Source organism: Odocoileus virginianus, chromosome 3 (genome assembly GCF_023699985.2).
Source record: "Odocoileus virginianus isolate 20LAN1187 ecotype Illinois chromosome 3, Ovbor_1.2, whole genome shotgun sequence".
Classification (NCBI taxonomy): Eukaryota; Metazoa; Chordata; class Mammalia; order Artiodactyla; family Cervidae; genus Odocoileus; species Odocoileus virginianus.
In genome coordinates, this window is record NC_069676.1 from 17,188,511 (window position 1) to 17,211,626 (window position 23,116).

Consider the following 23,116-nt stretch of genomic DNA (forward strand, 5'->3'; position numbering starts at 1 on the left):
CCCCCAGCAGGAGGGGTGCTATGAGGTCCCTAGGCCGCTCCCAAGTGTTTCTGAGTGTGGTGGCCGTGGCCCCCACCTCCCTTCACCTGGCCCCCCCTGCCTTCTTGCCTCCCCCTGCTTCCCTCATCACCTGGGACCCTGGCTGATACCCCAGGGGCAGGTGGTCCCAGCTTGAGAGGCTCTAGCTTAGTCACATCTCAGAAGCCGAGCGGGCCTTGACAGCGACCCTGCTGGCAGGTCCCGACCTGGGTGCTGGTGGTGGGTGGTATGGGCTGTGGGCCGTCCTATCGATTGGCAGAAGGAAGGCGTAGGTGGGTCTGACCTAGGTGGCTTGGAATCCGCTTTCATTTCCCCAGCTGTGTAAACTCTTGACTCAAGAAGCTGAGCCCCAGCTGGCGCTGAATGAGGCAGGGCCGGCACAGGCTTGCTTCCTGAGGGCTGCATTCTATTCACCTGCTCCCCTCTCTGAGCCTCTCTTTCTGCCCCTGGGGAGGAGAGAGGCGAGCCGAGGGCCAGGGCCCAGCAGCAAGTGTTGGCCTGCCTGCGAGCTTGGGCTGCCCAGCCACATCTCGAAGGTTCCTAGAAGGTCCTCCCGATGTTTCATTTCGTTTCTCATCTCCTGGATCGTGTTTTTGCTTCCTGGGCTCTCTGCACTGATCGGAGGCAAGATCATTTTTATTTTCCTTTGCTGTGGACATAAGCCATGAGATTCCATGAGGGTTTTTGCCAGGCTTACTTTCTGCCTCTGGGGTTCCCCATGGGAGCACCCGAAGCCAATTTGTTTTTCTGCTGTGATCGCAGCTGGAATTGTGGTGGCAGCGTGGTGGGTGGGGGCGGGGGGGTGGGGCTTGGCGGTTAGGGGACTTGCCCTGCCTTGGTTTTCTGAGCTTGTTGCCAACAGTGCCGGCGCCGCGTGGGCTCTGTAGCGTCCAGCTGGTCCTGGCCCGGCCCCTTCCCAGCCCCACCTGCAGCCCCTGCTGCCCTCGAGGTGAACCGCAGCTCTGTGGCAGGCCAGGACAGGCCATGGGTGCCCCTCAGCAAGGGTGCCATCCTGCCAGGGTTTGCTTTATTTGACCCGAGGGCCCCAAAGTCTCTGATGGTCTGTGGTCCATGTCTTCAGAGCCAGCGTGGGGGCAGCTGAAGTGTTTGGGGTGGCAGGCCATGTCAGTTTGTTGCCCCTCCCCCAGCTCAGCTGGGTCAGAAAGGACCAAGCAGGGGCCCAGTTGGAAAGAGGAGTCTGAAGATCAGCCTACAGTGGGTGGTCAGCAGCCATGGGTGCCTCACCGTGTCTCTTTCTCCTGTCGCCTCTCACAGCAGGCAGGGATCTTGCACTAGTAAGGGGCAAAGCCTTCTGGAAGTCATAAGGCCCCCACGTGAAGGTGGAGCCCTAGCTCTATCCACGACTTCTTGAAAGCCAGATCCTCCTAAAAGGGAACATGTACATGTGCCCGCAGAGGCACGAATCCCACAGGATGAGGTATCCAGGAGTCTAAGCAAGACCTTTGGCTCTCTGGTACCCTCACAGGAAATCCAGGCTGGCCTGCCTATGTTGGCTGGCCTCACCAGATGACCCTGGCTCTTCTAGAATCAGGTCACCAAGGCTGTGTTTAGATTTCCATAAAATAAATATTTGCCTGGCCAGTCCAGTTCAGTCAAGAAGCCGCTAGTGCGGGGGGTGGGGAGGGTATTACACAGCAGCAACCTTCCCTGGAGTGGGCGGAGAGAGTGGAGTGGCCTCTGGGGAAGGGGGTGCCTGTCCATCCTCTCACCTGAGGCTCTCTGATGACCAGGAGATGTCTGCCTGGCTGTCTGAGCCCTTCTGGTGAGACGGGACAGCTTCCCCTGCTGGCTGGTGAGCTGATAGCATGGGCCACGAGATTTGCCCACCTGCCTCTTATTCTCAGTTCTTGGGGAATGAGAGAGTGTCTCCCGGCAGAGATCATCACCCTGTGGCTCTCCAAGGAAATCCTCCTGTGCGCCAGGGGCCGTGTGAGGTTCCAGGGACACTGCCGTGGCCAGGACAGACACAGTGTGGGGCGGAGGGTGGGGGGTGGTCCTGGGCAGGAACAAGCAGGAGATCCGTGAACAGTCAACATGACGAAACGCACTGAGGGTGGAGCAGCCAGGGGGCAAGTGAAAGATGGATGGACAGTTTTGGTCCAGATGGCCATCCACAGCCCTGACAGACACTTACACTGAGATCTGATTAGAAGCTAGTCCAGTATAGAGTGGGGCAGAGGTGTTCCAGGCAGAAGGCCAGCACAGACAAAGGCTCTGGGGTGGGAAGGAGCCTGGCTTGTTTTTGAAGCTAAGAGAAGGCCTAGATTGATGAAGGGGGGTGAGGTTTGAAGGCCTGGCAGAGGTCAGAGGGCAAAAGCCAGCAAAGGCCATGTGAGTGCTTGGTTTTATCCCAGCTGAGTGTGGGAAACCAAGGAAGGGTTTTAGGTCGCAGGATCAGATTTGCAACATGTGCGAGGTTGAGCTGGGAGACAGTGGCAGTGTTTCAGCCAGGAGGTGCTGGTGGTGGGGGTCTGCGGGTTCGTGGCTAGAAAGAAGTGGAAGAATTTGAGGCATCCTCAGGGGGCGAGGCAGGGTGCCCAGAGGCGGGACCTGACCAGGGGAGTCGGGGGTAGGGGGCAGCTTGTGAGCGGAATTTGGGTGCCACCCTGCTTCTCATCGTCTTCCCGCCTGTCCTTCCCTCCCTCCCCCACCCTCCTTGTAGCTTCTCGCTGAATTCCCAGGGGGCGGAGAGGATGGCCACCGGGGCGCCGACGTCTGAGCGGGGCGATGCGGCGGAGACGGAGGACCCAGCGTCACGCTTCCAGGTGCAGAAGCACTCGTGGGAGGGGCTCCGCAGCATCATCCACGGTAGCCGCAAGAACTCGGGCCTCGTGGTCAACAAGGCGCCACATGACTTCCAGTTTGTGCAGAAGACTGACGAGTCAGGCCCCCACTCCCACCGCCTCTACTACCTGGGTAAGGCCCCTGGGCTCCCTGCCCCCACGCCACGTTTCCGGGCCAGCTGTTACAACGTCCTCTCACCCCCAGAGATCAGTGAGTCAGAAGGTCCAGACAGAGGGCTGGGCCTGGGGCAAGCTGTTCCTCCAATGATGTGGTCCCACCCACAGGTGACGGCTGTGAACAGTGACAGCCTGGGGCAAGGGTCCCCCAGGGCCTCAGCTGTGTGGTGGCCAGCACAGAGGGCAGTCCTGCCCCATCCATGTAGTAGCAGCTCCAGGTTTGGGCCTGGTAGGTGGGCATAAGGCCCTGAGATTGTTTCCAGTGCCTGTCAGCTAGGCCCGCCCCCTGAGTCACTTCCCAGCAGCCTGGGCTGGGCCGGGGTGGCTGGTGAGCACCGTGACTCCCCACAGTGGGAGCAGAAGGTCACTCCCGTGGAGGCTGCAGGCTCGTGGTGTGTTGAGAAGGACCTTGAGGCTCACAGAGAGGTGGCACAATTGCATCACCATGGGCAGGTGGTTGGGGGTTTGCTCTCCCAGCCCTGGGTTCCTGGATAAGCATGTCAGTTGCTGCTCACTTCCACCCCCTGGGGTGTGCCTCGATGCAGGGCTTTCTACGTCTTCAGCAGTTATTTCTGCGCTTGTGTTCCCTGCTGGCCTTTGGGGCACAGTGTGGCCTCATGCACACCTGTGGCCTCGACAGCTGGGCCCCAGCCTGGCTCCTAGGAGGTGGATGACAGATACCTGTTGAACAAATGAATATTGCCTGAGGGTCTTCCAGACCAAGAAGGAACAGCACCAGTCATGTTCGTTTGGACACAGCCTGACCCGTGATTGTTGCTCCGAGGCAGGTTTTTAACCCCAGCTCTGAACCTTCGGGGCTGGGTCACGCTCCACATACCCTCAGCCCGACCCCGGTCAGCCCTCAGTCAGTATTGGAATGAGTGATGGAGCGAACGTACAAGAGAAGGTCATCCCCCCACCCCATGCTGCCCTCACGCCAAGGCCCGTGACAGTGACTGCAGGGGCTGCCGGATGCTCTCCCTCCCTGCAGAGGCCCACGTGGAGACCAGATGGCAGTTTGGCAGGTGGAGTCAGAGAGAGGAATGGTCTAGAAGGGTCGGTGCGCGGCAGCCGGCTGTTTTTAGAAATCCAGTTGTGCTGGTGTGCGGCCACACCCGTGGGTGTACAGACCATATCGGGCATCTTTCAGGCGTAACTGGGACAGAGGTTATGTGGGCTGCACAGCCAAAAATACTTACTGTCTCTGGCCCCTGTGGAAAAAAGTTTGCCAGCTCTAGCCTAGGAGAGATTAGGGCGGGCTTCAGGTTTCATTTACCCCGGGGAGAGGAAAAAGAGAGGGCTGAACGCGGCCCAGACTCTGTGACTGTGGCAAGCTACAGCCTCTCTTTTTCTTTTTCCTGTGGTTCTGTGTTCCTCAGTCCCTCCCCTGTCCTGCATGCAGTCTCACTTGGGTCCCTCGCTCGCTCAAGTTCAAGTTGCCCTTCCAGGTCAAGGTACTTGTAAGAGTGTCCCACGACAGCTGCTGACACTAGTGACCACTAACCTGGTGGTTTAAAATGACAGAAGTGTATTTTGTCTCAGTGCTGGAGGCCAGAAGTCTGAAAACAGTTTCTCGGCCAAGAGCTGGGTGTCTGCAGGGCTGGTCATCTTCCTGAGGCTCAAGGGGTGGGGGGATGTGTTCTTTGCTGCTTCTGGCTCTTGGCAGCCGTCGGCATTCCTCGGCTTGTGGCTGCATTGCTACAGTTTTTGCCTCCCTGGTCACATTGCCTTCTTTCCTATGTGTCTGAAATCTCCCTGCCTCCCTCTTATCAGGCTCATTAGGGCCCCCTGCATAATCCAGCCTGATCTCCCCAGCTCTTTACCACAATCCTAATGGTAAAGGCCCTCTTGCCAGGCAGGTACCATGCTCACCAGCTCCTGGAGTTAGGATCTGGGAGTCTTTGGGAGCCATCATTAAGCCAACCACAGAGCTGCTGAAAGGGCAGAAACGCTCTGAGTTACTCTGAGCCTCATAGTAAAGACGTGGGTGTGTCAGGGACCTCTTCCAGCCCGCCCCGTGCCTCCCAACACTGAAAAGCCTGAGCTAAATGGAGTCCAGGCATCCGCTTCATGTGTTTCTCTCTGCGGCTCCACCCTCACTTCCCACCTGCCTTCTGCTGCCACACTCCCAGGGTCACATGTCTGGTTCCGGCCACCAGCAGAAACGGACCACCTTTCTCTGAATATGATGGGCTCGATGTAGGTCAGATGTCCGCTCCTCTTGTCGGCCTCGGCCTGTGCGTGGGTCTGGGCCTGGGGTCTGCAGAAGGTTCTGAGAGCCCACCCCAGAGGTCGGGGCCAGCTTCAGACAAGGGCTCTGGAGCCACTGAGACCCCGAAATGTGCCTAGAACAGCCCAGAGCCATCCTGCTTCTTTTGGGCTAGATCACCCTCGAGCTGATCCAGTCTGTATCACTCAGCACCCTGGGGTGCCCTTGACCTCACATCATGTCCAGATTCCTGGATCAGGTCCCCTGGGCCGCCATGCATTTATAGCTCAGTGCTGGGGGAATGCTGGTAGTAAGACACTTTTATGGATTGAACAGAACGGACCTCCCAGGTTGATGCCCAGCCTGCTCTGGTGCCCTGAGTATGTGGCCTGTCCCCCTGTTCCTCCGGGACCCCTGCCTCCCTGGCGGGCCCCATCACACCCCTTTGGGAAGTCTCTCTTGGAGCCCAATGCATGTGGGACAGAGCAGAGAAGGGAATGTGCCTGCTGCTGTCCTGGAAGACGGGCTCCAGTTCCAGGGCTCCATTGCTCCTAGTGGGTTGGCTCTTCCCTGCTGCAAGTGGGTGTCACATGTCCAGCGGAGGAGGGCATGGGGCCCCAGATGGCACTGGGAGTCCCTTCAGGCGTAAGGGAGATCTCTCATGTTCTGGGTCCAGTCCTGGGCCACCTGACGTGCTGGGGGGGCTCTGGGATGGGGCGCTGAGATGGTGGAGCCAGTACGAGAAGCGACAGCAGAAGTCAGGGGCCATGCTCAGCCGTCCCAGACCCTTACTGTGCACACAGATACCCACCAGCACCAGGGCCTGGCAGCTGCTTCAGGGAATGTGCCAGAGCGCGTATCCCTTTTCATGTCTGTGCTTATTAGTCAGTGGGGAGGGGAGGTGTCTCTGGTGTTCTTTGGTAGGACTGCACCACCAACTTCCTGTCTGGAAGGCTCGGGCTCCCAGAGAGTCTGTGGACCGGGGCTGTTCAGAGCCCATGGCGCTTGGTTGAGAATGGCCACCTGCCCCCTCGCAGCTATCCACACTGGGCCTTGTTTGTTGTTTAATTGTGAAATAATTCACGTCCTATCAAATCCCTTCTCTTAAAGGCAGACGGCACGGTGGTTTTGGGTACAGTCACAGGGTTGTGCAGCCATCCTCACTGTCTAGTTCCAGAACATTCCATCACCCAAGGCAATCCCCATCCCCGTGAGCGGTCACTCCCCATCCCAGCCCCTAGCCCCGGCAACCACTGACTTACTTCCTGTCTCTGGACTTGCCTGTTCTGGACATTTTAGAAGAAAGGAGTCACCCACCACATGATTCCCATCCTCACTTGTCTTGTGAACTTGGGAAGAAAGATGGCCCCATGGGTGGCCTGGGTGGGCAGTGTCAAGTCCATGCCTCTAGCTGGGAGTGAGTAACTGCAGCAGCTTAGAGCAGCGGTCCCCAATGTTTTTGGCACCAGGGACCAGTTTCATGGAAGACAGTTTTTCTGCCTACTGGAGGTGGGATGGTTTCAGGAAGATTCTCATGAGGAGCTTGTAACCTGGTTTCTTCTCGTGTGCAGTTCACAGTAGGATTTGCTCCTGAGAGAGTAATGCCGCTCATCTGACAGGGGGCAGGGCCCAGGTGGTAAACACAGGGAAAAGGAGCGACTGTAAACAGACGAAGTTTTGCTCACTAGCGCTCCCCTCCTGATGTGAGGCCTGGTTCCAAACGGGACTAGGGACCCCTGGCTTAAAGTCCTTAGATGTTGAATTGCGAACACTTCTCACTTGTACATCCAAGTTAGCTTTGCATTTTCACTTCTTTTCCAACTATACTTCATGAACAAACTGTCACGAGTTGAAAATGCAAGTCACTTGCTGTATTGAGAAGCTACCTGTAAGAGTTCCTGCGGTGGGATGGGTATTACTTGTGAAGCTCTGTTTAGCTCTAGAGGCATCAAACTTGGGGCCCTCAGCCTCCAGTCTTAGAAGTGAGGGTGCATATGAGGACAGGAGACCAGTACCAAACCCAGTCTTCCTCCTGGAGGAGTTTGGGATTGAAAGGGGTCAAAGAGAGGTGCCCACTCTGTGTGATCTGCTGTCGGTCATGGTGCATTCCTGGGCCACAACCTGCTTCCAGGGAGCCCTGCCCCAGTCCCCCAGCTTGGTACCTGGAGAGCTGGGACCCCCACACTCCCCGAGAGAACCATCTTGTTCCCACTGCTAACATTCTTAACAGCCATCATGCCATTGTCTATCAAGGCAAAGACACTTCGGGTTGGAAGATGTGTCCTTGCCACATTTGCTGCTGTATGTGCTGAGCACTCTGTATTTCTTCCCTCACTCACCCACATGGAGTTCTTCCCAGGCAGCCACTCTGCTCTACAGATCAGCGGCTCTCAGTCAGGTGCTCCTGCCCCAGGAGATGATGCTCAGTTGTGTCTGGGGACATCCTGTGGTTGTCACACTGATGGGGCTCTTGGCATCCAGCAGGTAGGGCCAAGGAGGCTGCTTCACACCCTCCTGTGCCTAGGATGGCCCTGCAGAAGCTGACTAACCTGGTGTCAGCACTGCAGAGGGGGAGAGGCTGGGCTTGAATACACTTCTCCCTGTCATTCTGGAGCTTTGCCCTTCCTCTGATCCAAAACTAATTCCTGGCCTTTGCAAGAGTCCATAGTATAGCAGGATACACGACCTGAGCCCAACCTGTGAGGAGTCGGGGATCACTGACCCCCCATTTTTTGTCCTCTTGGGTGCTTTTTGTTCAGTAACTGAGGCTGACATATTTGGCTCAAACATTTCAGGTAGAAGAGCCTGCTGCTCCTGCTGGCCGGTGTAAATTCTATCTATGGATTCTCTGGGGAGGGATGTGCGGCCAAGGGGCTGGAGAAGCAGGTGGAGCCAGCCAGGCCCAGTCCCCAGGAGCCGTGGGGAGTCTGGGTCCTAGGCCCGTCCCACCTGAGGCTCTCCTCTAGCGCTGGGCTAGGCTAGAGTTGCCAAAGGCAGCCACTCTGCTTTTCTCTCCCCCACAAGGGATGCCTTACGGCAGCCGAGAGAACTCCCTCCTCTACTCCGAGATCCCCAGGAAGGTCCGCAAGGAGGCGCTGCTGCTCCTGTCGTGGAAGCAGATGCTGGATCACTTCCAGGTGAGCCCCGTGATTGAGTCTGGCCCTCCCCGTGGCTGAGGCGGGCAGGTGCACTTGGCCTCTGAGGGGTCCCAGCCTTCCCCCCCAGGAGGAGTGCCTGGCCCTGGACACCTGCCCTATGCCTGCCCTCCCCTTCCCCCGGGGCACCCAAACCGCAGCACAGGCTTGTGATGACAGCCCTGGCTGGAAGCACCTCTCCCTTTAAAAGCCTCATCAAAAGCGTGAGAGTAACTTGGGCTTGAGGCCCTTTTATAGACGTTTAGCTAATGATCCATGTGGTCCAAGTCACCTTGCTTCCAAAGAGGATGTGGCTGGTGAGCAGGGAGAGTGCCATTTGTACTGGTTTGCATTGACTGCTTTTGGATCATAAATATATGACAGTACTCCAGGGAGAGGACCCATGCAGCCCTCTTCCCTTTGCTTGTTGCCTGTCCTGGACAGAAGTTGCCAAGCCCACCAACTCATATTTGCATGGCTTTCTTTGCAGCGGGGGAGGGGTTGTGTGTGTGCTCATTTTGTTTTGGATTCTGCTCTGTAAAAACACATTTCTGGGATCTCCCTTCTGCGGAGTGGTTAGGACTCCACGCTTCCACTGCAGGGGGCAAAGGGTCGATACCTAGTTGGGGAACTAAGATCCTGCACACCTCGCAGCGCGGCCAGAGAAAAAGAAATTTAAAAAATAAAAATGTGTTTCTTCCTTTTAATGTTTCTCTGAATTCCTATGTGGTGTTCAGAATTCTCCATGGGGCAGCTGCATGGTGTCCCCCATAGTGCACCTGCTCACCCGCCCGCTGCCCTGCCACCCCAGGTCAGGCATCTGGGTGGTCCTGAATCTGCCCGTCGCTTCCCCCGCGCAGAGAGTGGGAACATGTGATGGTGGGTGGAATGAGCTCAAATATTCTCACAGGAAGGGCCTGTGATCCTGGACAGAGGGTGGAGGTCTGTAGGGTGGCATTGGTTGGGGGCCTGGCCCTATCTGTTTGGGAGAGAGTTGGTGGGGAAAGGGGGCCGGGGCCTTGGCTGCTGACACTGATGTCCCCCTTGTGTCCTCAGGCCACGCCACACCACGGGGTCTACTCCCGGGAGGAGGAACTGCTGCGGGAGCGGAAACGCCTGGGTGTCTTCGGCATCACCTCCTACGACTTCCACAGCGAGAGCGGCCTCTTCCTTTTCCAGGCCAGCAACAGCCTCTTCCACTGCCGGGATGGCGGCAAGAATGGCTTCATGGTGAGCCGCGTTCACTGGCGGGGAGGGCGTTGGGGGGGACGGCGGCAAGAATGGCTTCATGGTGAGCTGCGCTCGCTGGTGGGGAGGGCGAGGGAATGGCTGGTGCCTCCTGCCCCACTGAGCCAGGCCTCTGTCTGCAGGTGTCCCCCATGAAGCCCCTGGAGATCAAGACCCAGTGTTCGGGGCCACGGATGGACCCTAAGATCTGTCCTGCCGACCCTGCCTTCTTCTCCTTTATCAACAACAGCGACTTGTGGGTGGCCAACATCGAGACGGGCGAGGAGCAGAGGCTGACCTTCTGCCACAAGGGTGAGGCCGGGCGCAGGGTGGGGAGGGGGTGGACGTGGAGGCGATGGAACACCACCACCACTACCAACCAGCCCCTTCTCTGTGCCCCTGTGTGGAGGGCGGGGCGGATGGGAACCCGCTCTTCCTTGTGGTCAGTCCCCTCAGCCACCACTCCAGCTTCTGCTGGAGATCCTTGCCCCACCATGCGCCCCCACCAGACCACCAGCACCTGCTCAGAGCCTGGTCTCCTGGCCACCACAACTCCCCACCCCACCCCTACAGTAATCCCACAGAGTCCTGCTGCCTGGCTTTCCTCTGTGTGAATCACCCATGCCATGGGGTCCTGGCCTGCCCGCTAGATGCTGCCCATCTCAGCCTTTGTACCCCTGCCCTTCTGTCCTCCTCCACGCTTCCAGCCCAGAGCTCACCAGACCCGGGCTTGCATCAGGCCCCTGCCTGCCCAGGGTGATGTCACCCCTGTGCAGAAGCCGGTGGAAATCCGAGGGCTGTGGCTGCTCCCACCTACCATCCTGCCCCAGGGCCTGGTGCCCTCTCGATAAGCCTGAGCCGCTCAGCAGGGGTGACTGGGACACTGGCCCTGTGCTGAGACGTTGTTAGCTGTCGCAGCAGTGCAAGGATGTTCCTGGCATGGAGTGGGTGGGGTGGCGATACAGCTCTATACCCCATGGCGCCCAGTACAGCCCCCAGGATGGCCCCCAACATCAGTGCCGGGAGAGCAGCCCTCCTCTGAACCAGACCCTCATCTCCCACCTGGCTTTTTCCCCTCCAGGCTTGTCCAGTGTCCTCGATGACCCCAAGTCTGCGGGTGTGGCCACCTTTGTCATCCAGGAGGAATTTGACCGTTTCACTGGCTACTGGTGGTGCCCCACAGCCTCTTGGGAGGGTAAGTGCCTCTCTGGTTTAAAAACACTTGTGCAAGGGACTTCCCTGGTGGTCCAGGGGTTAAGACTCTGTGCTTCCACTGCAGGGGGTGTGGGTTTGATCCCTGGCTGGGGAACTAAGATCCCTCATGCTGCAAGGTGCTGCAAAAAATAAATAAACACACTTCTACAAATGCTCTTCTATTAACAGAAGCACAGTATACATGCTAGTCTACCCTTCATGCTTTTCATTTAGTATTAGCCTTGGCCAGCTTGCTGTTGACACTCAGGCTGCTGTTACAGAATACCACAGCCAGGGCCCCTTATAAACAACGGATATTTATTTCTCACTGTTGCGGGGACTGGGAGTCCACGACCAAGGCAGATTCATTGTCTGGTGAGGGACTTTCCCTGGCTCCCGGGTGCCGTCTTATCTCCCTGTCCTCATGTGCTGAAGGGGCAGGGAGTTTTCTGTGGTCTCCTTTTTGTAAGGGTACTGATCCCCTTCATGAGGGCTCCACCCTCATGGCCGGATCACGTCCCGAAGGCCCTACCTCCCAATACATCACACTGAGTAGCGGGGAGCTAGGACCTACCATTTGAATTCTGGGGGGATGCACACATTTTGTCCGTTGTAATCAGAACACAGAGAATCGGTACTCTACCTGTGGATGTCTTGAGTGTCTAGAGAGTAGCCCCACTAGCTGAAACTTGAGAAAGCCCACTTGCAGCAGTAAAGACCCATCACAGCTGTAAATTAATTTAAAATAAAAAGAGGAAAGAAAAGAAAATCCCGCCTTAGAGACATTCCCAGCTGGAAGAGAGGTGAGTTGAAGCTACATGCACCTGGAAATTTGATGGGTTTTGCCAGCGAGTTAGGAAGAAGCCGGAGCAGTGGGCCCTTTTGTATCTATGTTTCTTCGTGCTGCCTAAGGCCAGGATGTGTCACCTCTTCCTTGTTCAGCAGAGCACAGTCTATCTTCTGAGTGAGGGAACAGTCATTTCCAGAGCCTGTGAGTAGCGTCAGACCCTCCACAACATAAGCAGAACTGGCCCAGGCCTCCGCTGCCCAGAGTCCCTCTGACCTGAGTGCCAGTGGCCATGGGGCCACAAAACCCAGGGTCCTGGGGACCAGGCATTGGTGTCCACCGCCGTAGCCATGCACCACCCCATCAGCCATCCACTCCCACCTTTACATCAGCTCACCTTTTCCTTAAGTTGATTTGTAAAGAAAGCTTCATGGTTCAACCATGAATACAAGGTCGGCCTGAAAATTGTGCAGTGGGGAGAAACCAGTGCTATACACTCTAGCCAGCACCCAGGTAGAGGTTGAATTGTCAGGGTTGGGTAGGCTGCTGGCACTCCCGAGACCTGGCGGGGATCAGCATGTTTCTAGGGAGGACACTGTCCACACTCCTCCGACTGGCCAGTGATTTTCACCATCGCAATACCTGGTGTGCCTGAGGCCCACCAGGGAGAAGGGCTCCAGGTCAGAAGTCAGGGCCGGGTCTGGTCACTCTGCTCATGACTCTGCCTACCAGAAGCAGGTGACTGTCCCACCCTTCAACTTCATGGTTTACAAAATGAGGTCTCCTCCCCTTATCCCTGTGGGCATGGAGGTGGGCTTCTTCTCTCTGGGGGGCTGTGGTCTCCTGAGCTTTCATGACAACCACAGATGTCTCCAGACATGGTATAGGTCCCTTGGGGACACAGATTGACCCCTGCTGTCATCCGCTGGCCTTGATGACATCAGGGTTCTTACTCTGCTATTCTCAGCAGCTCAGAACCCCTCAGATAGAGCCCCCCGCATGCAGAAGCCCAGGGGCACTCACTCCACTTGCTGTAACCAGCACCCTGCAGAGCAGGTGTGGAGATCTGCAGGCCAAGTGGGGCTTAACCACATTTGACGGATGTTGTTGGTCCACCCTAGCGAGTTAGACGAGGGTATAAGATGCAGAGGGGACCCTTCTCAGCAACTGAGAAAGCAATGGCTGTGGGCTCTGTCCCCTTGACCTTGGCACTGGCAGCCCCCATGCCGCTTGCTTAGCCAGCAGCTCCTGACTACTCGCTTCCTTCTTGTGACAATGTTCATGGCACCCTTTCTTGCCCCAGTCCTGAGTGCTGGTCTGCTTGGGTGGGTGTGACCAAGTCCCACAGATGGGGCAGCTTGGACATCACAGCTTGGAGACTGGATGTCCTAGGTGGAGGCATTGGCAACTTTGGGTGTCTGGGCCTCACCGTGGGGGAGCAGAGTCCTGTGTGAGCAGGAGTGGGGGACAGCAGGGGAATGCCTGGCACCCTCAGCAGGTACCCCGCTCCTTCCCAGGGTCAGAAGGCTGCAAGACACTGCGGATCCTGTACGAGGAAGTGGATGAGTCTGAAGTGGAGATCATCCATGTGCCCTCCCCTGCACTGGAGGAAAGGAAGACGGACTCCTACCGGTACCCCCGGACAGGTGAGGGCCTGGGATAGTCAGGGCCCAGGACAGGTCAGGGCAGCTCGGAGATGTCTGAAGCCTTGTGGAACATGGTAAGGCAGCAACCAGGATGGGCCCACAGGACCCAGGCAGGGATAAACCCAGAGAAGCAGGCTGGGCTCAGGAACAACAGCCGGGCCAGCGCCACCATCAGTGGTGACTGGTGTCCTGCCTTGGGGCCCAGGAGACAATAGGAGCCCTGGGGAGGTAGTGGAGGGTGTGGCCCCTCTGACGGCACGTCGGACTGTCACTGCCTTGTGAGAGTCAGAGTTTGCCCCGTGTCTCAAGAGAAGCCAGAAATCCAGACTCACCCACGAAATCTACCAATTTATTTTTTTTTAATGTGGACCATTTTTAAAGTTTTTATTGAATTTTTTTATAACGTTGCTTCTGTTTTATATTTCAGTTTTTGGCCAAGAGGCTTATGGGATCTTAGCCCCCTGATCAGGGATTGAACCTGCACCCCCTGCATTGGAAGCTCCGAGTCTTAACCACTGAACCACCAAGTCCCAGAAATCGACCAGTTCTTAAACATGTCTCAAATTATTTAAAAATAATTTTAGCAGGACTTCACTGACACCCAGTGGTTAAGACTTTGCTTTTTAATGCAAGGGTTGCAGGTTCGATCCCTGGTTGGAGAGCTAAGATCCCACATGCCACGCTAGGCGCAATCACACAATTTTAAAAAAGAAAAATGAACTCGGTGAGCCACACAAGATACTCATGCAGGCCAGGTTTAGCATCTTCGGGGCCCCTGTGGAAGCCTCTGAGAGACTTGTCCCTGCCGACTGTGGGCCGTGCTAGGCAGAGCCTTCCTGGGGAAACTTCCAGGCCCTGGTATGAATGGGGAGGTCAGTCTTTCCCTTCCATTGCTGGAAAGGTGAGGAAGCAGAGCTCAAAGATATCACCTGCCAGGGTGCTAGAGCCATGAGGCCAGAGCTGAGACGTGTCATAGGAACTGAATCCCACCCTGGAGAGCCTGTCTTGGCCGCCCCAGCCTATAGGCTGCCTGCCTCCTGACTGCTGAGCACCAGCTGTCGCCAGACATGGGCCCTGTTTCTGCATCATGGGTGCTTTCATTAGGGGCATGTGCCGTCTTTACACCCAGCTTTCAAGGTCTCCCGAGGCAGGGAGATGTCTTCCTCCTGTCTTGTGTCCCCCCGTGATCCCCAACCAGCCCAGGTCTAATCTCTGTTCTTACACAGCAAAGATGTAGCCACGTCCCCACTGGGACCATGGTCCAGGCTCACAGTCAGTCCTGCCTGGCGGCCTTTGTTCCCCAGGCCAGAGAGGGTGACACACCCACAGAGGGACCTTTGGACAGTTGGTGCCTTCCTCCCCTCTCCCCATGTCAGCTGGGTCATAGCCCGTGAGCATCACCTGCACCCCCCGCTGCCAGCCGCTGCCCCAACTCCGGCTGTCAGGCCTCTTGGTCCACCTGCCAGGTCCACCTCGCTTTCATTTCTGCAGGCAGCAAGAACCCCAAGATCGCCTTGAAACTGGCTGAGTTCCAAATCGACAGTCAGGGCAAGGTAAGTGTGGCCGGGGTGCCTGGAAGAAGTGTCCAGATGAGGAGGGGAGGCCGGGGTCTGAGCTGGGAGACCAGGTGGCCCCTCACCCCCCACTCCAGGTCAGGTGCTTCTCTGGCCAAGTGAACTCAAAAGAGGCTCCACCTGGAGCCCCGGCTTCCAGGCCTCACCCTTCCACCCATCACCCTGAACCTGGACTCAGACAGGGAGTGTCCCTGAGGTGCGGACAGGGGACCCCTGTGAGTGAGCTTCGAGTGGAGGCCCTGCAGGGGTTGGGCTGCCCAGAAAGGTGGTGGCTTGCAGAGCTTCTGGAACAGAGTCCAGGGAGTGGGGGTGCAGTCACCTGGGTGCAGACCTGACCTTAGACCAAGGGTACCCCCGCCCCCGCCTCTGGGCAGTTCCTCATCCGTCACCTCAGCAGACGCATCAGTGTTCTGGGATCCTTCTCTCCGTCACCTAGTCAGCATCATGGATGGGGGTCATCATCACCCAGGGAGTCACTCTTCAGGATCCATAGCCAGGAGGGCAGAGGAGGCTGTGGGGAGAAGGGTGGGAGGTGGGGATACCCAACTCCACGTGAGGATGTTGGGTGGTGCCCCTCATGGCAGAGATCAGAGCAGGCTGGTAAGCTGGGAAGCCCCTTCGTATTTTAGCCAGAACGGCTTCTTGTGTAATGTTTCAGAAAAGTGCCTGAGATAAACTACACTTATTTTCACGATCTAGGGGTTGGTTTTGGTTTGGGCACAAGTAGGACCTAACCAAACCCCTTCTCCACTCCTGACCGGAATGTTCTGGTGGATCCTCCAGGGACCTGTGCTAAGAGGCTTTGCCGAGCCCCACCAGCTGTTGTAAATGGTTCCAGGCCCTCCCTCAGACGAGCAGGGTCCTAAGATGGCTGGGAGGTTTTGCCCACTAACCCACAGGTGGGGGATGCAGAGGTTGGGGGCAGGCCTGGGTGTGGGATGTGCTGGGCCCTGCTGGCCTCTCTCCCATCCACCCTCCCCAGGAGATGCCCCGCTGGCCCTGTGTCACCTCCAGGAAGCCACAGGGACCAGAGGCTTGTCTTGCCCAAGGCCACCTGGCTCTTCAGCAACAGCCATGCCAGAACCCTTGGTTTCCAGTCAACAGGCTGTCATAACAAAGACCCCTGGGAGGCTTCAGTCCCCAAAGTCTGTCGTTTGTTCTGGAGGCTGAAGGTCTGAAACCAAAGTGTTGACAGGGCGGCTTCCTCCAGAGACCTGGCAAAAGACCTGTCCCTGGCTATCTGAGGCCTGGGGATGCCACCTTCTCCCTGCATTGTGTCGCAAGATGGGATGCGTGGCGCCTGTGTACACATCTCCCCCTTTTATAAGGATACTCATCCTGTGGATTTGGGCCCCCACACCCCAGTCTGACCTCATCTTAACTGATTACATCTGTAACTGCCCTTTTTCCAAGTCAGGCCCCCTCTGTGGGTCCCAGGAGTTAGGGCTTCAGTGTGTGGCTCTGGGGAGTTACAGTGCCTCACGGCAGTGGCAGCACGTAGCTAGGCTGGATGGTAACCCACTTCTGTCTGTTCCCGTTTAGATTGTGTCAACGCAGGAGAAGGAGCTGGTGCAGCCATTCAGCTTGCTCTTCCCGAAGGTCGAGTACCTCGCCAGGGCTGGTTGGACCCAGGACGGCAAGTAGTGAGTGTCATCCCTCAGAGTCCAGGATACCCCTCACAGTCACTTCTGCCCTGGGTTGGGGCAGACACACTACACCAGAGCCCCAAAGCACACCTGGGGGCCAGACCTGGCCGGCTGCCCATCACCATGCAGCTCATAAGAATGGCTTTTCTGTTTTCCAGTGATGCGGGGGCCGGGGATCCAAAGAGGAGTATTTCATCACATGGAAATGATAGGAAATCCATATTTCAGTGTCCAGAGATAAAGCTTTATTGGCACATGGCCACACCTCTGTGGCCACTCACCCCACACAGGCAGGGTTGAGTAGTTGAGAAAGGAACAGTGGCCCGTGATGAGGGTATCTGGTCTGTCTTTCTGTTAAGAGTCAACTTTTCCATCTCTGACCCCAACAGATCTTTGTTTACAATACATTGAAGTTGGGACTTCCCTCGCGGTCCAGTGGTTAGGACTCTGCACTTTCACTGCAAGAGGGCGAGGGTTCAATCCCTGGTCTGAGAACTAAGATTCTGCATGCTGTGCATTGCGACAAAAAAAGAAATAAATAGAAAAAAGATTTAAACTAACTGTCCGCTTAGAGCAGGATATGAAACAAAGGACAAATAAGGGCTGAGGATTTGGCAGAAGTCTCCTAAGTTCACCAGTGATGCAAGGTGTTTGCAGAACAGCTGGATCGTACAGTTTTGTCAGCACCCACCCCCACCCCCCACCACCCCCGTCTCCCTCCTGGGCATGCCTGCCAGCCAGGGAGGCTTTATGTGCTGTGTAGTCACTTGCTTGTGTCCCTGAAGCCGACAGGAGGAGCCATTCTGATCATGCACACGATAGGCAGGGGGCGTCTGGCCCCAGCTGGCCTGCACCAAGCCCTGAGCTTCCCATCCTCCCATCTCACCCTCCAGCGCCTGGGCCATGTTCCTAGACCGGCCCCAGCAGCACCTCCAGCTGGTCCTCCTGCCCCCAGCCCTGTTCATCCCTACCACTGACAACGAGGAGCAGCGGGCAGCCTTCGCCAGGGCTGTGCCCAGGGATGTCCAGCCATACGTGGTATATGAGGAGGTCACCGACGTGTGGATCAATGTAAGAGCTGGGGTGTGCGGGGTCTGTCCTTCCGCACCTCCTGGTTTCCCATGTCCCCACCCCCAGGTCCCCAGCTTCTCAATGTGGAGAAGCCAGCTCAGGAGGGAGGGTTGGGGGGGACTGCCCTCTGGCCAGGCTGTCCAAGCCTCCCCTTTCTCAAAGAGACACAGCCCGAGTTTCCCCCCACCCACTCCTGCCACAGCCCCCACTTACGACACGTCCTCTCTCTGCCTGGACAGGTTCACGACATCTTCTACCCCTTCCCCCAAGCAGAAGGAGCGGACGAGCTCTGCTTCATCCGCGCCAACGAGTGCAAGACTGGCTTCTGCCACCTATACAAAGTCACTGCTGTCCTGCAGCCCCGCGGCTATGACTGGACCCAACCCTTCAGCCCTGGGGAAGGTGAGCAATTCCAACTGATACTTAACACTCTTGCCTGCGGTTCAAGCCGGTGGTTCAGTGCACGGCTTGTTCACGGGTCCCACCCCACAGGGAGTGGGTGTTTATGATTAAGAGACTGGCCTTTCCCAACGCCGTTCCTGGTCTGGAAGGGCTATCACAGCCACGACTATTTCTTTTGGCAGCAGGGTTCATCCAGCACTGACTGCATGCCAAGGCCCTTTGTGTACCAGGGCTGTGCCACATGACCCTTTATAGGAGAAGCTGCCCTGCCCTGCACACAGGGAGGGTCACTGTAGAAAGGGACAAGTGTGGACATCTCTGCCGTAGAGGGGAGGCAGGCAGACATCCAGAGGCTGTGAAAGACACCAGGAGGCCCGGAGCACATCAGTGGATGACGTGACACAGGGCAGAGACCTGTAGCAGAGGTGGCCAAACGTGCTCCAGGCAGAGAGCACAGCCGGTGCGAAGGCCTTGGGGTAGGACTGGGCCTGGTGTGGGGGAGGGACAGTGAGGAGGCCCATGTGGCTGGTGCAGAGTAGTTGGGGGGCAAGGGAGGGAAGGCCTGGTGTGGTTGGGGGGACCCTCCGGACCATGAGAAGCATGGGCTTGAGCCCAGAAGAAGGCTCAGGAGCTCAGAGTGAGTTGGAGCAAGGCAGGGGAACCGCAGGCTGTGCCATCACCCAGGCCCGCGGGGGTCTCGGGCGGCTTGGTAACGAGGCGCACAGAGGCGGTAGAGCTGGAGCAGCGCGTCGGCAGGGCCACCGGCCCCAGAGGAGGCCTGTGCGACTCGGCTCCCCGTGTGGGCCCAGCAGTGAAGGCATCGGGGACGGTGTGGGGGCAGGCAGTGGTGCACCCACCTCGCGGTGAGCGAGGGGCAGAGGAGTGTGTGTCTCTCCTGGGTCCTCTGGTGATGGTCGCTCAGCCCAGGTCTCTGTTCTGTACACCCTGTGGATCTGTGTGGGGACATCTGACCCTCCATAGGAGACGTTGACAGTAGTCTGCTTCAGACCCAAGAGAATAGAAAAGATCTGTAACCACTGTTCATAAACTGTTTTTAATATAAAATTTATAACACATGGCAAGAAACATTACATATTGTTATTTACCTGATAAGAACTCTAAAGCGAGGACTTCCCTGGTGGTCTAGTCGCTGAGAATCCACCTGCCAATCCTTGGGTCAGGAGGATCCCACATGCTGCGGAGCAGCTAAGCCTGTGTGCCCTAGAGCCCGTACTTCTCAACACAGTGAGAAGCCCGCTCACCACAACTAGAGAGGGCCCACGTGTAGCAGCAAACACCAAGCACGACCAAAAATAAGTAAATAAATATATATAAAAAAAGAGATACCTACCCCCCCCCAAAAAAAAAAAGCCCAAAAAGCCTACTGTAACTCCACTGAGCCTTTGCTCAGTCCCAGAGTTTAGTCAAGACCTGGTTCCCAACCTGTCCTAACCAGTCACAAGTCCAAGGCCTGGAAGGAGGTAGTTTGGCCCACGAGGTTCTAAAATTGGGTGCCTTTTTTTTTTGGCCTTATCAGTCTGCATGTGAAATCTTATTAATAGTTCCCTGACAAGGAATCAAATCTACACCGCCTGCAGTGGAAGCTTGGAGTCAGGAGAAGCTCAGAGTCCTAACCACTGGGCAGCCAGGGAAGTCCTGAAAATTGGATGTTTTTGATAAAAATGCAGATCTCAGGTCTGTGTCCCATGCCGGGGGCCCAGCTGTTCCGCCTGCCTGCCCCCCAGCTGCCTGGGCTTTGCAGTGAGTCCATTTTGTGCTTTGAGTCCGTGTCACAGCTTCCCTGGGCCCCTTTCACCTCTTTTCCTATCCTTCCAGATGAATTTAAATGCCCCATCAAGGAGGAGATCGCACTGACCAGCGGCGAGTGGGAGGTTTTGGCGAGGCACGGCTCCAAGGTACCCGAGTCTCCACACACACCTGTATACATATACGTGCACAGACACACACACACAGTCCTGACTCCTTCAGACCCTGAGAGCCTGTGGCTTCTCCTCCACCCCCATGCCCCCCACCTGGCCACCCGCTCCTGCTCTGCAACTGAGTGCCATGGGGGCTGCACTTCCCACCAGCAGGAGATCCTGGGTCAGGAAGCAGGGTGCTCTGCGTTTCCTTTGTTAGATCCTGGTGGTTGGGGCCTGGCCCATTCTCCCTGCCACCAGGAGTGTCCACTTGGCCTCCTTCGCCTGCATGAAGCTACCTGTGGACAATGGTGGGGCCCACCGTGGAACCGCCCTGCATTCATCACTGGGGGCCAGGTCTGCAGAATTCTCGATTTTATGCAGAGACCCCTTAATCAGACGTCCTGGAGCCCTCCCACCCTCCCAGCTTTTATAAAGGTCTCCTGGTCCAAAGACTCAGACAGACCTAAACTGTCCAAGTGCCCAAGAGGAGATGTAGGCCAACCTTTTTAAAGCCCAGAGCTGGGTGGCCTGTGTGCTGCCAAGAGAAGGGGTCTGGACACTCCTGGGCAGGGGGCAGAGAAGGCGTTCATTACAGTGTCAACCTGCACCTCATTTGACCTGACAGCCCCCATTCTAGGCAAGAGCACCCAAGGCACACCTGGGTTAGCACACAGATGTGCACTGTTTATACGGTGGAAAAGAGCAGTTTGAAAACACTCGATGAGGAGACAAGTGACCTCCTCGGGCCTGGGTAATGTAAGGCACTGTGCCCATGACAGTGGGACCACAGCTGTCCCTACTGGGTGGCTCTGCCGTGCTTGAGTCTTGACGGAGGCACTCCTGGGCTCCTGGCCTCACTCGGCCCAGCCAGCCAGGCACTAAGACTGGGTTTCCTTGCTGTGACACGAGGCCATCAAACAGCTCCAACCCTCCCATCTCCACAGCAGTATCTCCCTCAGCGCTGTGGACACTCGGGGCGACTGTGGGCACTGTGGGTGTGGAGCAGCCTCCCTGGCCCCCACCCCAGCTGTGATGACCACAGATGTGTCCAGAGGCTGCCAAATGGCCCGGGGTGCAGAGCGGCCCCAGGTGAGAACCCTGCTTTTAAAGTACTTTGAAGGCTTTTAGCAGCTGGCAGACACACAGGACAGTATTAAAATCTTTCTCCAGGGACTTGCTGGGTGGTCCAGTGGTTAGGACTCAGTGCTCTCTCTGCCAGGGCCTGGGTTCAGTCCCTGGTAGGGGAACTAAGATCCCACATGCCGTGCTCACGCATGGAAAAAAAAACAAAACTTTTCTTTGTGGTCAAAGTTTAACCCTCTGCACACCTTATCTTTTTACTTAGAAATTTTCTTTAAAAAAGCAACATTTTAAGAAAGAAAAAAGGAAAGAATGCCCTTTGCCGTCCCTGCCCACAGCCACATGCTCCACCCGTGTGCCTCGGGTCTGAGTGGGTCCCTCACCTGCAGACCCTCCTTCCCACCCACACAGCTTCTCGCAGAGTCTTGGTGACAAAACCAGCACACGACTTAACCACAGGTGGTTTGGGATTTTCTGATGACATCCTCCATTTTCAGAAAACCTGCATTTATTTTCCAGTGAGCACGTGACAACCACCATATCAGCATTTGTTGTAAAAATTGAACTTCTCTATACGGTCCCCTTCCATCCTCACCCCGGGCCCCCGTGACCTGCCTCTGTCCTCAGAAGTGACCACAGTGGGGAATCACTATAGGTCTTTCCTGTTTGCACAGGAACATAAGTTCCTGTTTGTAGGGTTGCACGGCTTCTGGTGGCCCCAGAGAGGTGTGCTGTAAGAGTGGAGCCAGCCTGTCTTTAGGACATTCCAGCTGTCAGCTCTCTCATCTGGAGAGCACTTGGGGCATTGCTGTGCCTTCATCTGGAATTCGCCCCTCCATTGCCATCCTTGGGAGCAGTCCCCAGGCACAGAGGCCTGTTCAGAGCACCTGTGCTGCACGGTCCGCCCCGCAAGGCAGTGCCTCTTCCGTCCCCAGAAAGAGGTGCTTTCTTCCTCCTCCTGAGGTCACTGCCTGAGAACCACGCCCAGGTCTGATGGGCTTTTCCTCCAGGAAATAGCGGGGCAGGGAGTTAACACTTCTTAACCCTGAGCACTTGGGTCAGAGGGTGGGCTGTCCCCACTGGGGACCAGGACTGGGGGCTGCTGGACCCAGGACAGGCCCTCCCTCAGCCTCGGTACCCCCCACACTCTGCCTTCAGCCCCCCACTGGTGGCTCTGGGCCCGCCTGGAAGGAGCTGTCCAGACTGGGAGTTCTGATTCCAAGTCGGACCAAGGACATGTGGTTAGCCCAGCTCTAGTGGAGTGGGCTTCTTCCCTGCGGGATCCAGGACCATCTCCCAGACAGTTCTCCAGCTGGTGGGCTGAAGCCAGCTCTGGGAGAACAGTCCTCCCTGTTCACAGAACACTGAGCCCTCCCAGGGGTGGGGAGGGAGGCTCCGGGGGCCATGTCACCAGGAGCCCCCGTGCCACCTGCAGATCTGGGTCAACGAGGAGACGAAGCTGGTGTACTTCCAAGGCACGAAGGACACGCCCCTGGAGCATCACCTTTATGTGGTCAGCTACGAGGTGGCCGGCGAGATCGTGCGCCTCACCACACCCGGCTTCTCCCACAGCTGCTCCATGAGCCAGGTGGGCCCCTCCCCAATGTGCCCTCCCTTGGAACATTCCAGGATATCAGGCAGCAATCTGGAACATGACCACAGGGCCACCCTCCACCCAGACAAGTAGCCAGTGTAGTTTGCTGGCTGTAGGACCAGCAAGCTGGGCAGGTCCCTCAGTCAGCACCCAGGGACCCCTGGTCAGGGGACAGGCTCTTCTCACCTCTCAGGGTAGGGGTGGTGGTAACAGCAGGGTCACACGAGCAAACACACCTCACAGGGTATAGACGGCAGGCAGTTAATGCAGGTGGGGGTGATGGGGGAAGGTGCCTCCACAGCGTGGGTGATGGGAGGCACCCCGCGGTCTCAGTGCCCCATCCCGCCTGCAGAACTTCGACATGTTCATCAGCCACTATAGCAGTGTGGGTACGCCACCCTGCGTGCACGTCTACAAGCTGAGCGGCCCTGACGACGACCCTCTGCACAAGCAGCCCCGGTTCTGGGCCAGCATGATGGAGGCAGCCAGTGAGTAACCCCAGACCCCTGAGACCTTGACCGAGTGCATCGCCGCCCGAGCCCTGGTGAATAACGTGGGTGAGCGCAAGGCAGCAAGCGGCCCAGAGCCCCAAGAACCGATCAGGTGCAAC

General features: G+C 56.9%; 1 protein-coding gene and 1 long non-coding RNA gene across 5 annotated transcripts in view; one reads left to right on the forward strand and one right to left on the reverse strand.

Moving 5' to 3' along the window:
• The window catches only part of DPP9 (dipeptidyl peptidase 9), a 38,173-nt gene that overhangs the window by 5,466 nt on the left and 9,591 nt on the right, over positions 1-23,116 (forward strand). For 3 of the 4 annotated variants that reach the window (XM_070464927.1, XM_020914228.2, XM_020914207.2), the window contains exons 4-16: positions 2,723-2,976; positions 8,254-8,366; positions 9,420-9,593; positions 9,734-9,902; positions 10,672-10,785; positions 13,089-13,217; positions 14,709-14,770; positions 16,334-16,434; positions 17,331-17,508; positions 17,748-17,910; positions 19,747-19,826; positions 22,348-22,500; positions 22,859-22,994. In XM_070464927.1, the coding sequence (XP_070321028.1) occupies positions 2,723-2,976; positions 8,254-8,366; positions 9,420-9,593; positions 9,734-9,902; positions 10,672-10,785; positions 13,089-13,217; positions 14,709-14,770; positions 16,334-16,434; positions 17,331-17,508; positions 17,748-17,910; positions 19,747-19,826; positions 22,348-22,500; positions 22,859-22,994 (1,826 nt within the window). Of the gene's footprint in view, positions 1-2,722; positions 2,977-8,253; positions 8,367-9,419; positions 9,594-9,733; positions 9,903-10,671; positions 10,786-13,088; positions 13,218-14,708; positions 14,771-16,333; positions 16,435-17,330; positions 17,509-17,747; positions 17,911-19,746; positions 19,827-22,347; positions 22,501-22,858; positions 22,995-23,116 lie in introns of those variants that run through there. The other variant, XM_070464928.1, reaches the window with a different exon arrangement.
• Positions 13,566-15,384, reverse strand: LOC110151035 (uncharacterized). Its single transcript, XR_002317933.2, has 2 exons — positions 15,181-15,384; positions 13,566-14,789 (listed from the first exon to the last, which is right to left on the reverse strand). It is a non-coding gene; the product is annotated as an uncharacterized lncRNA (long non-coding RNA).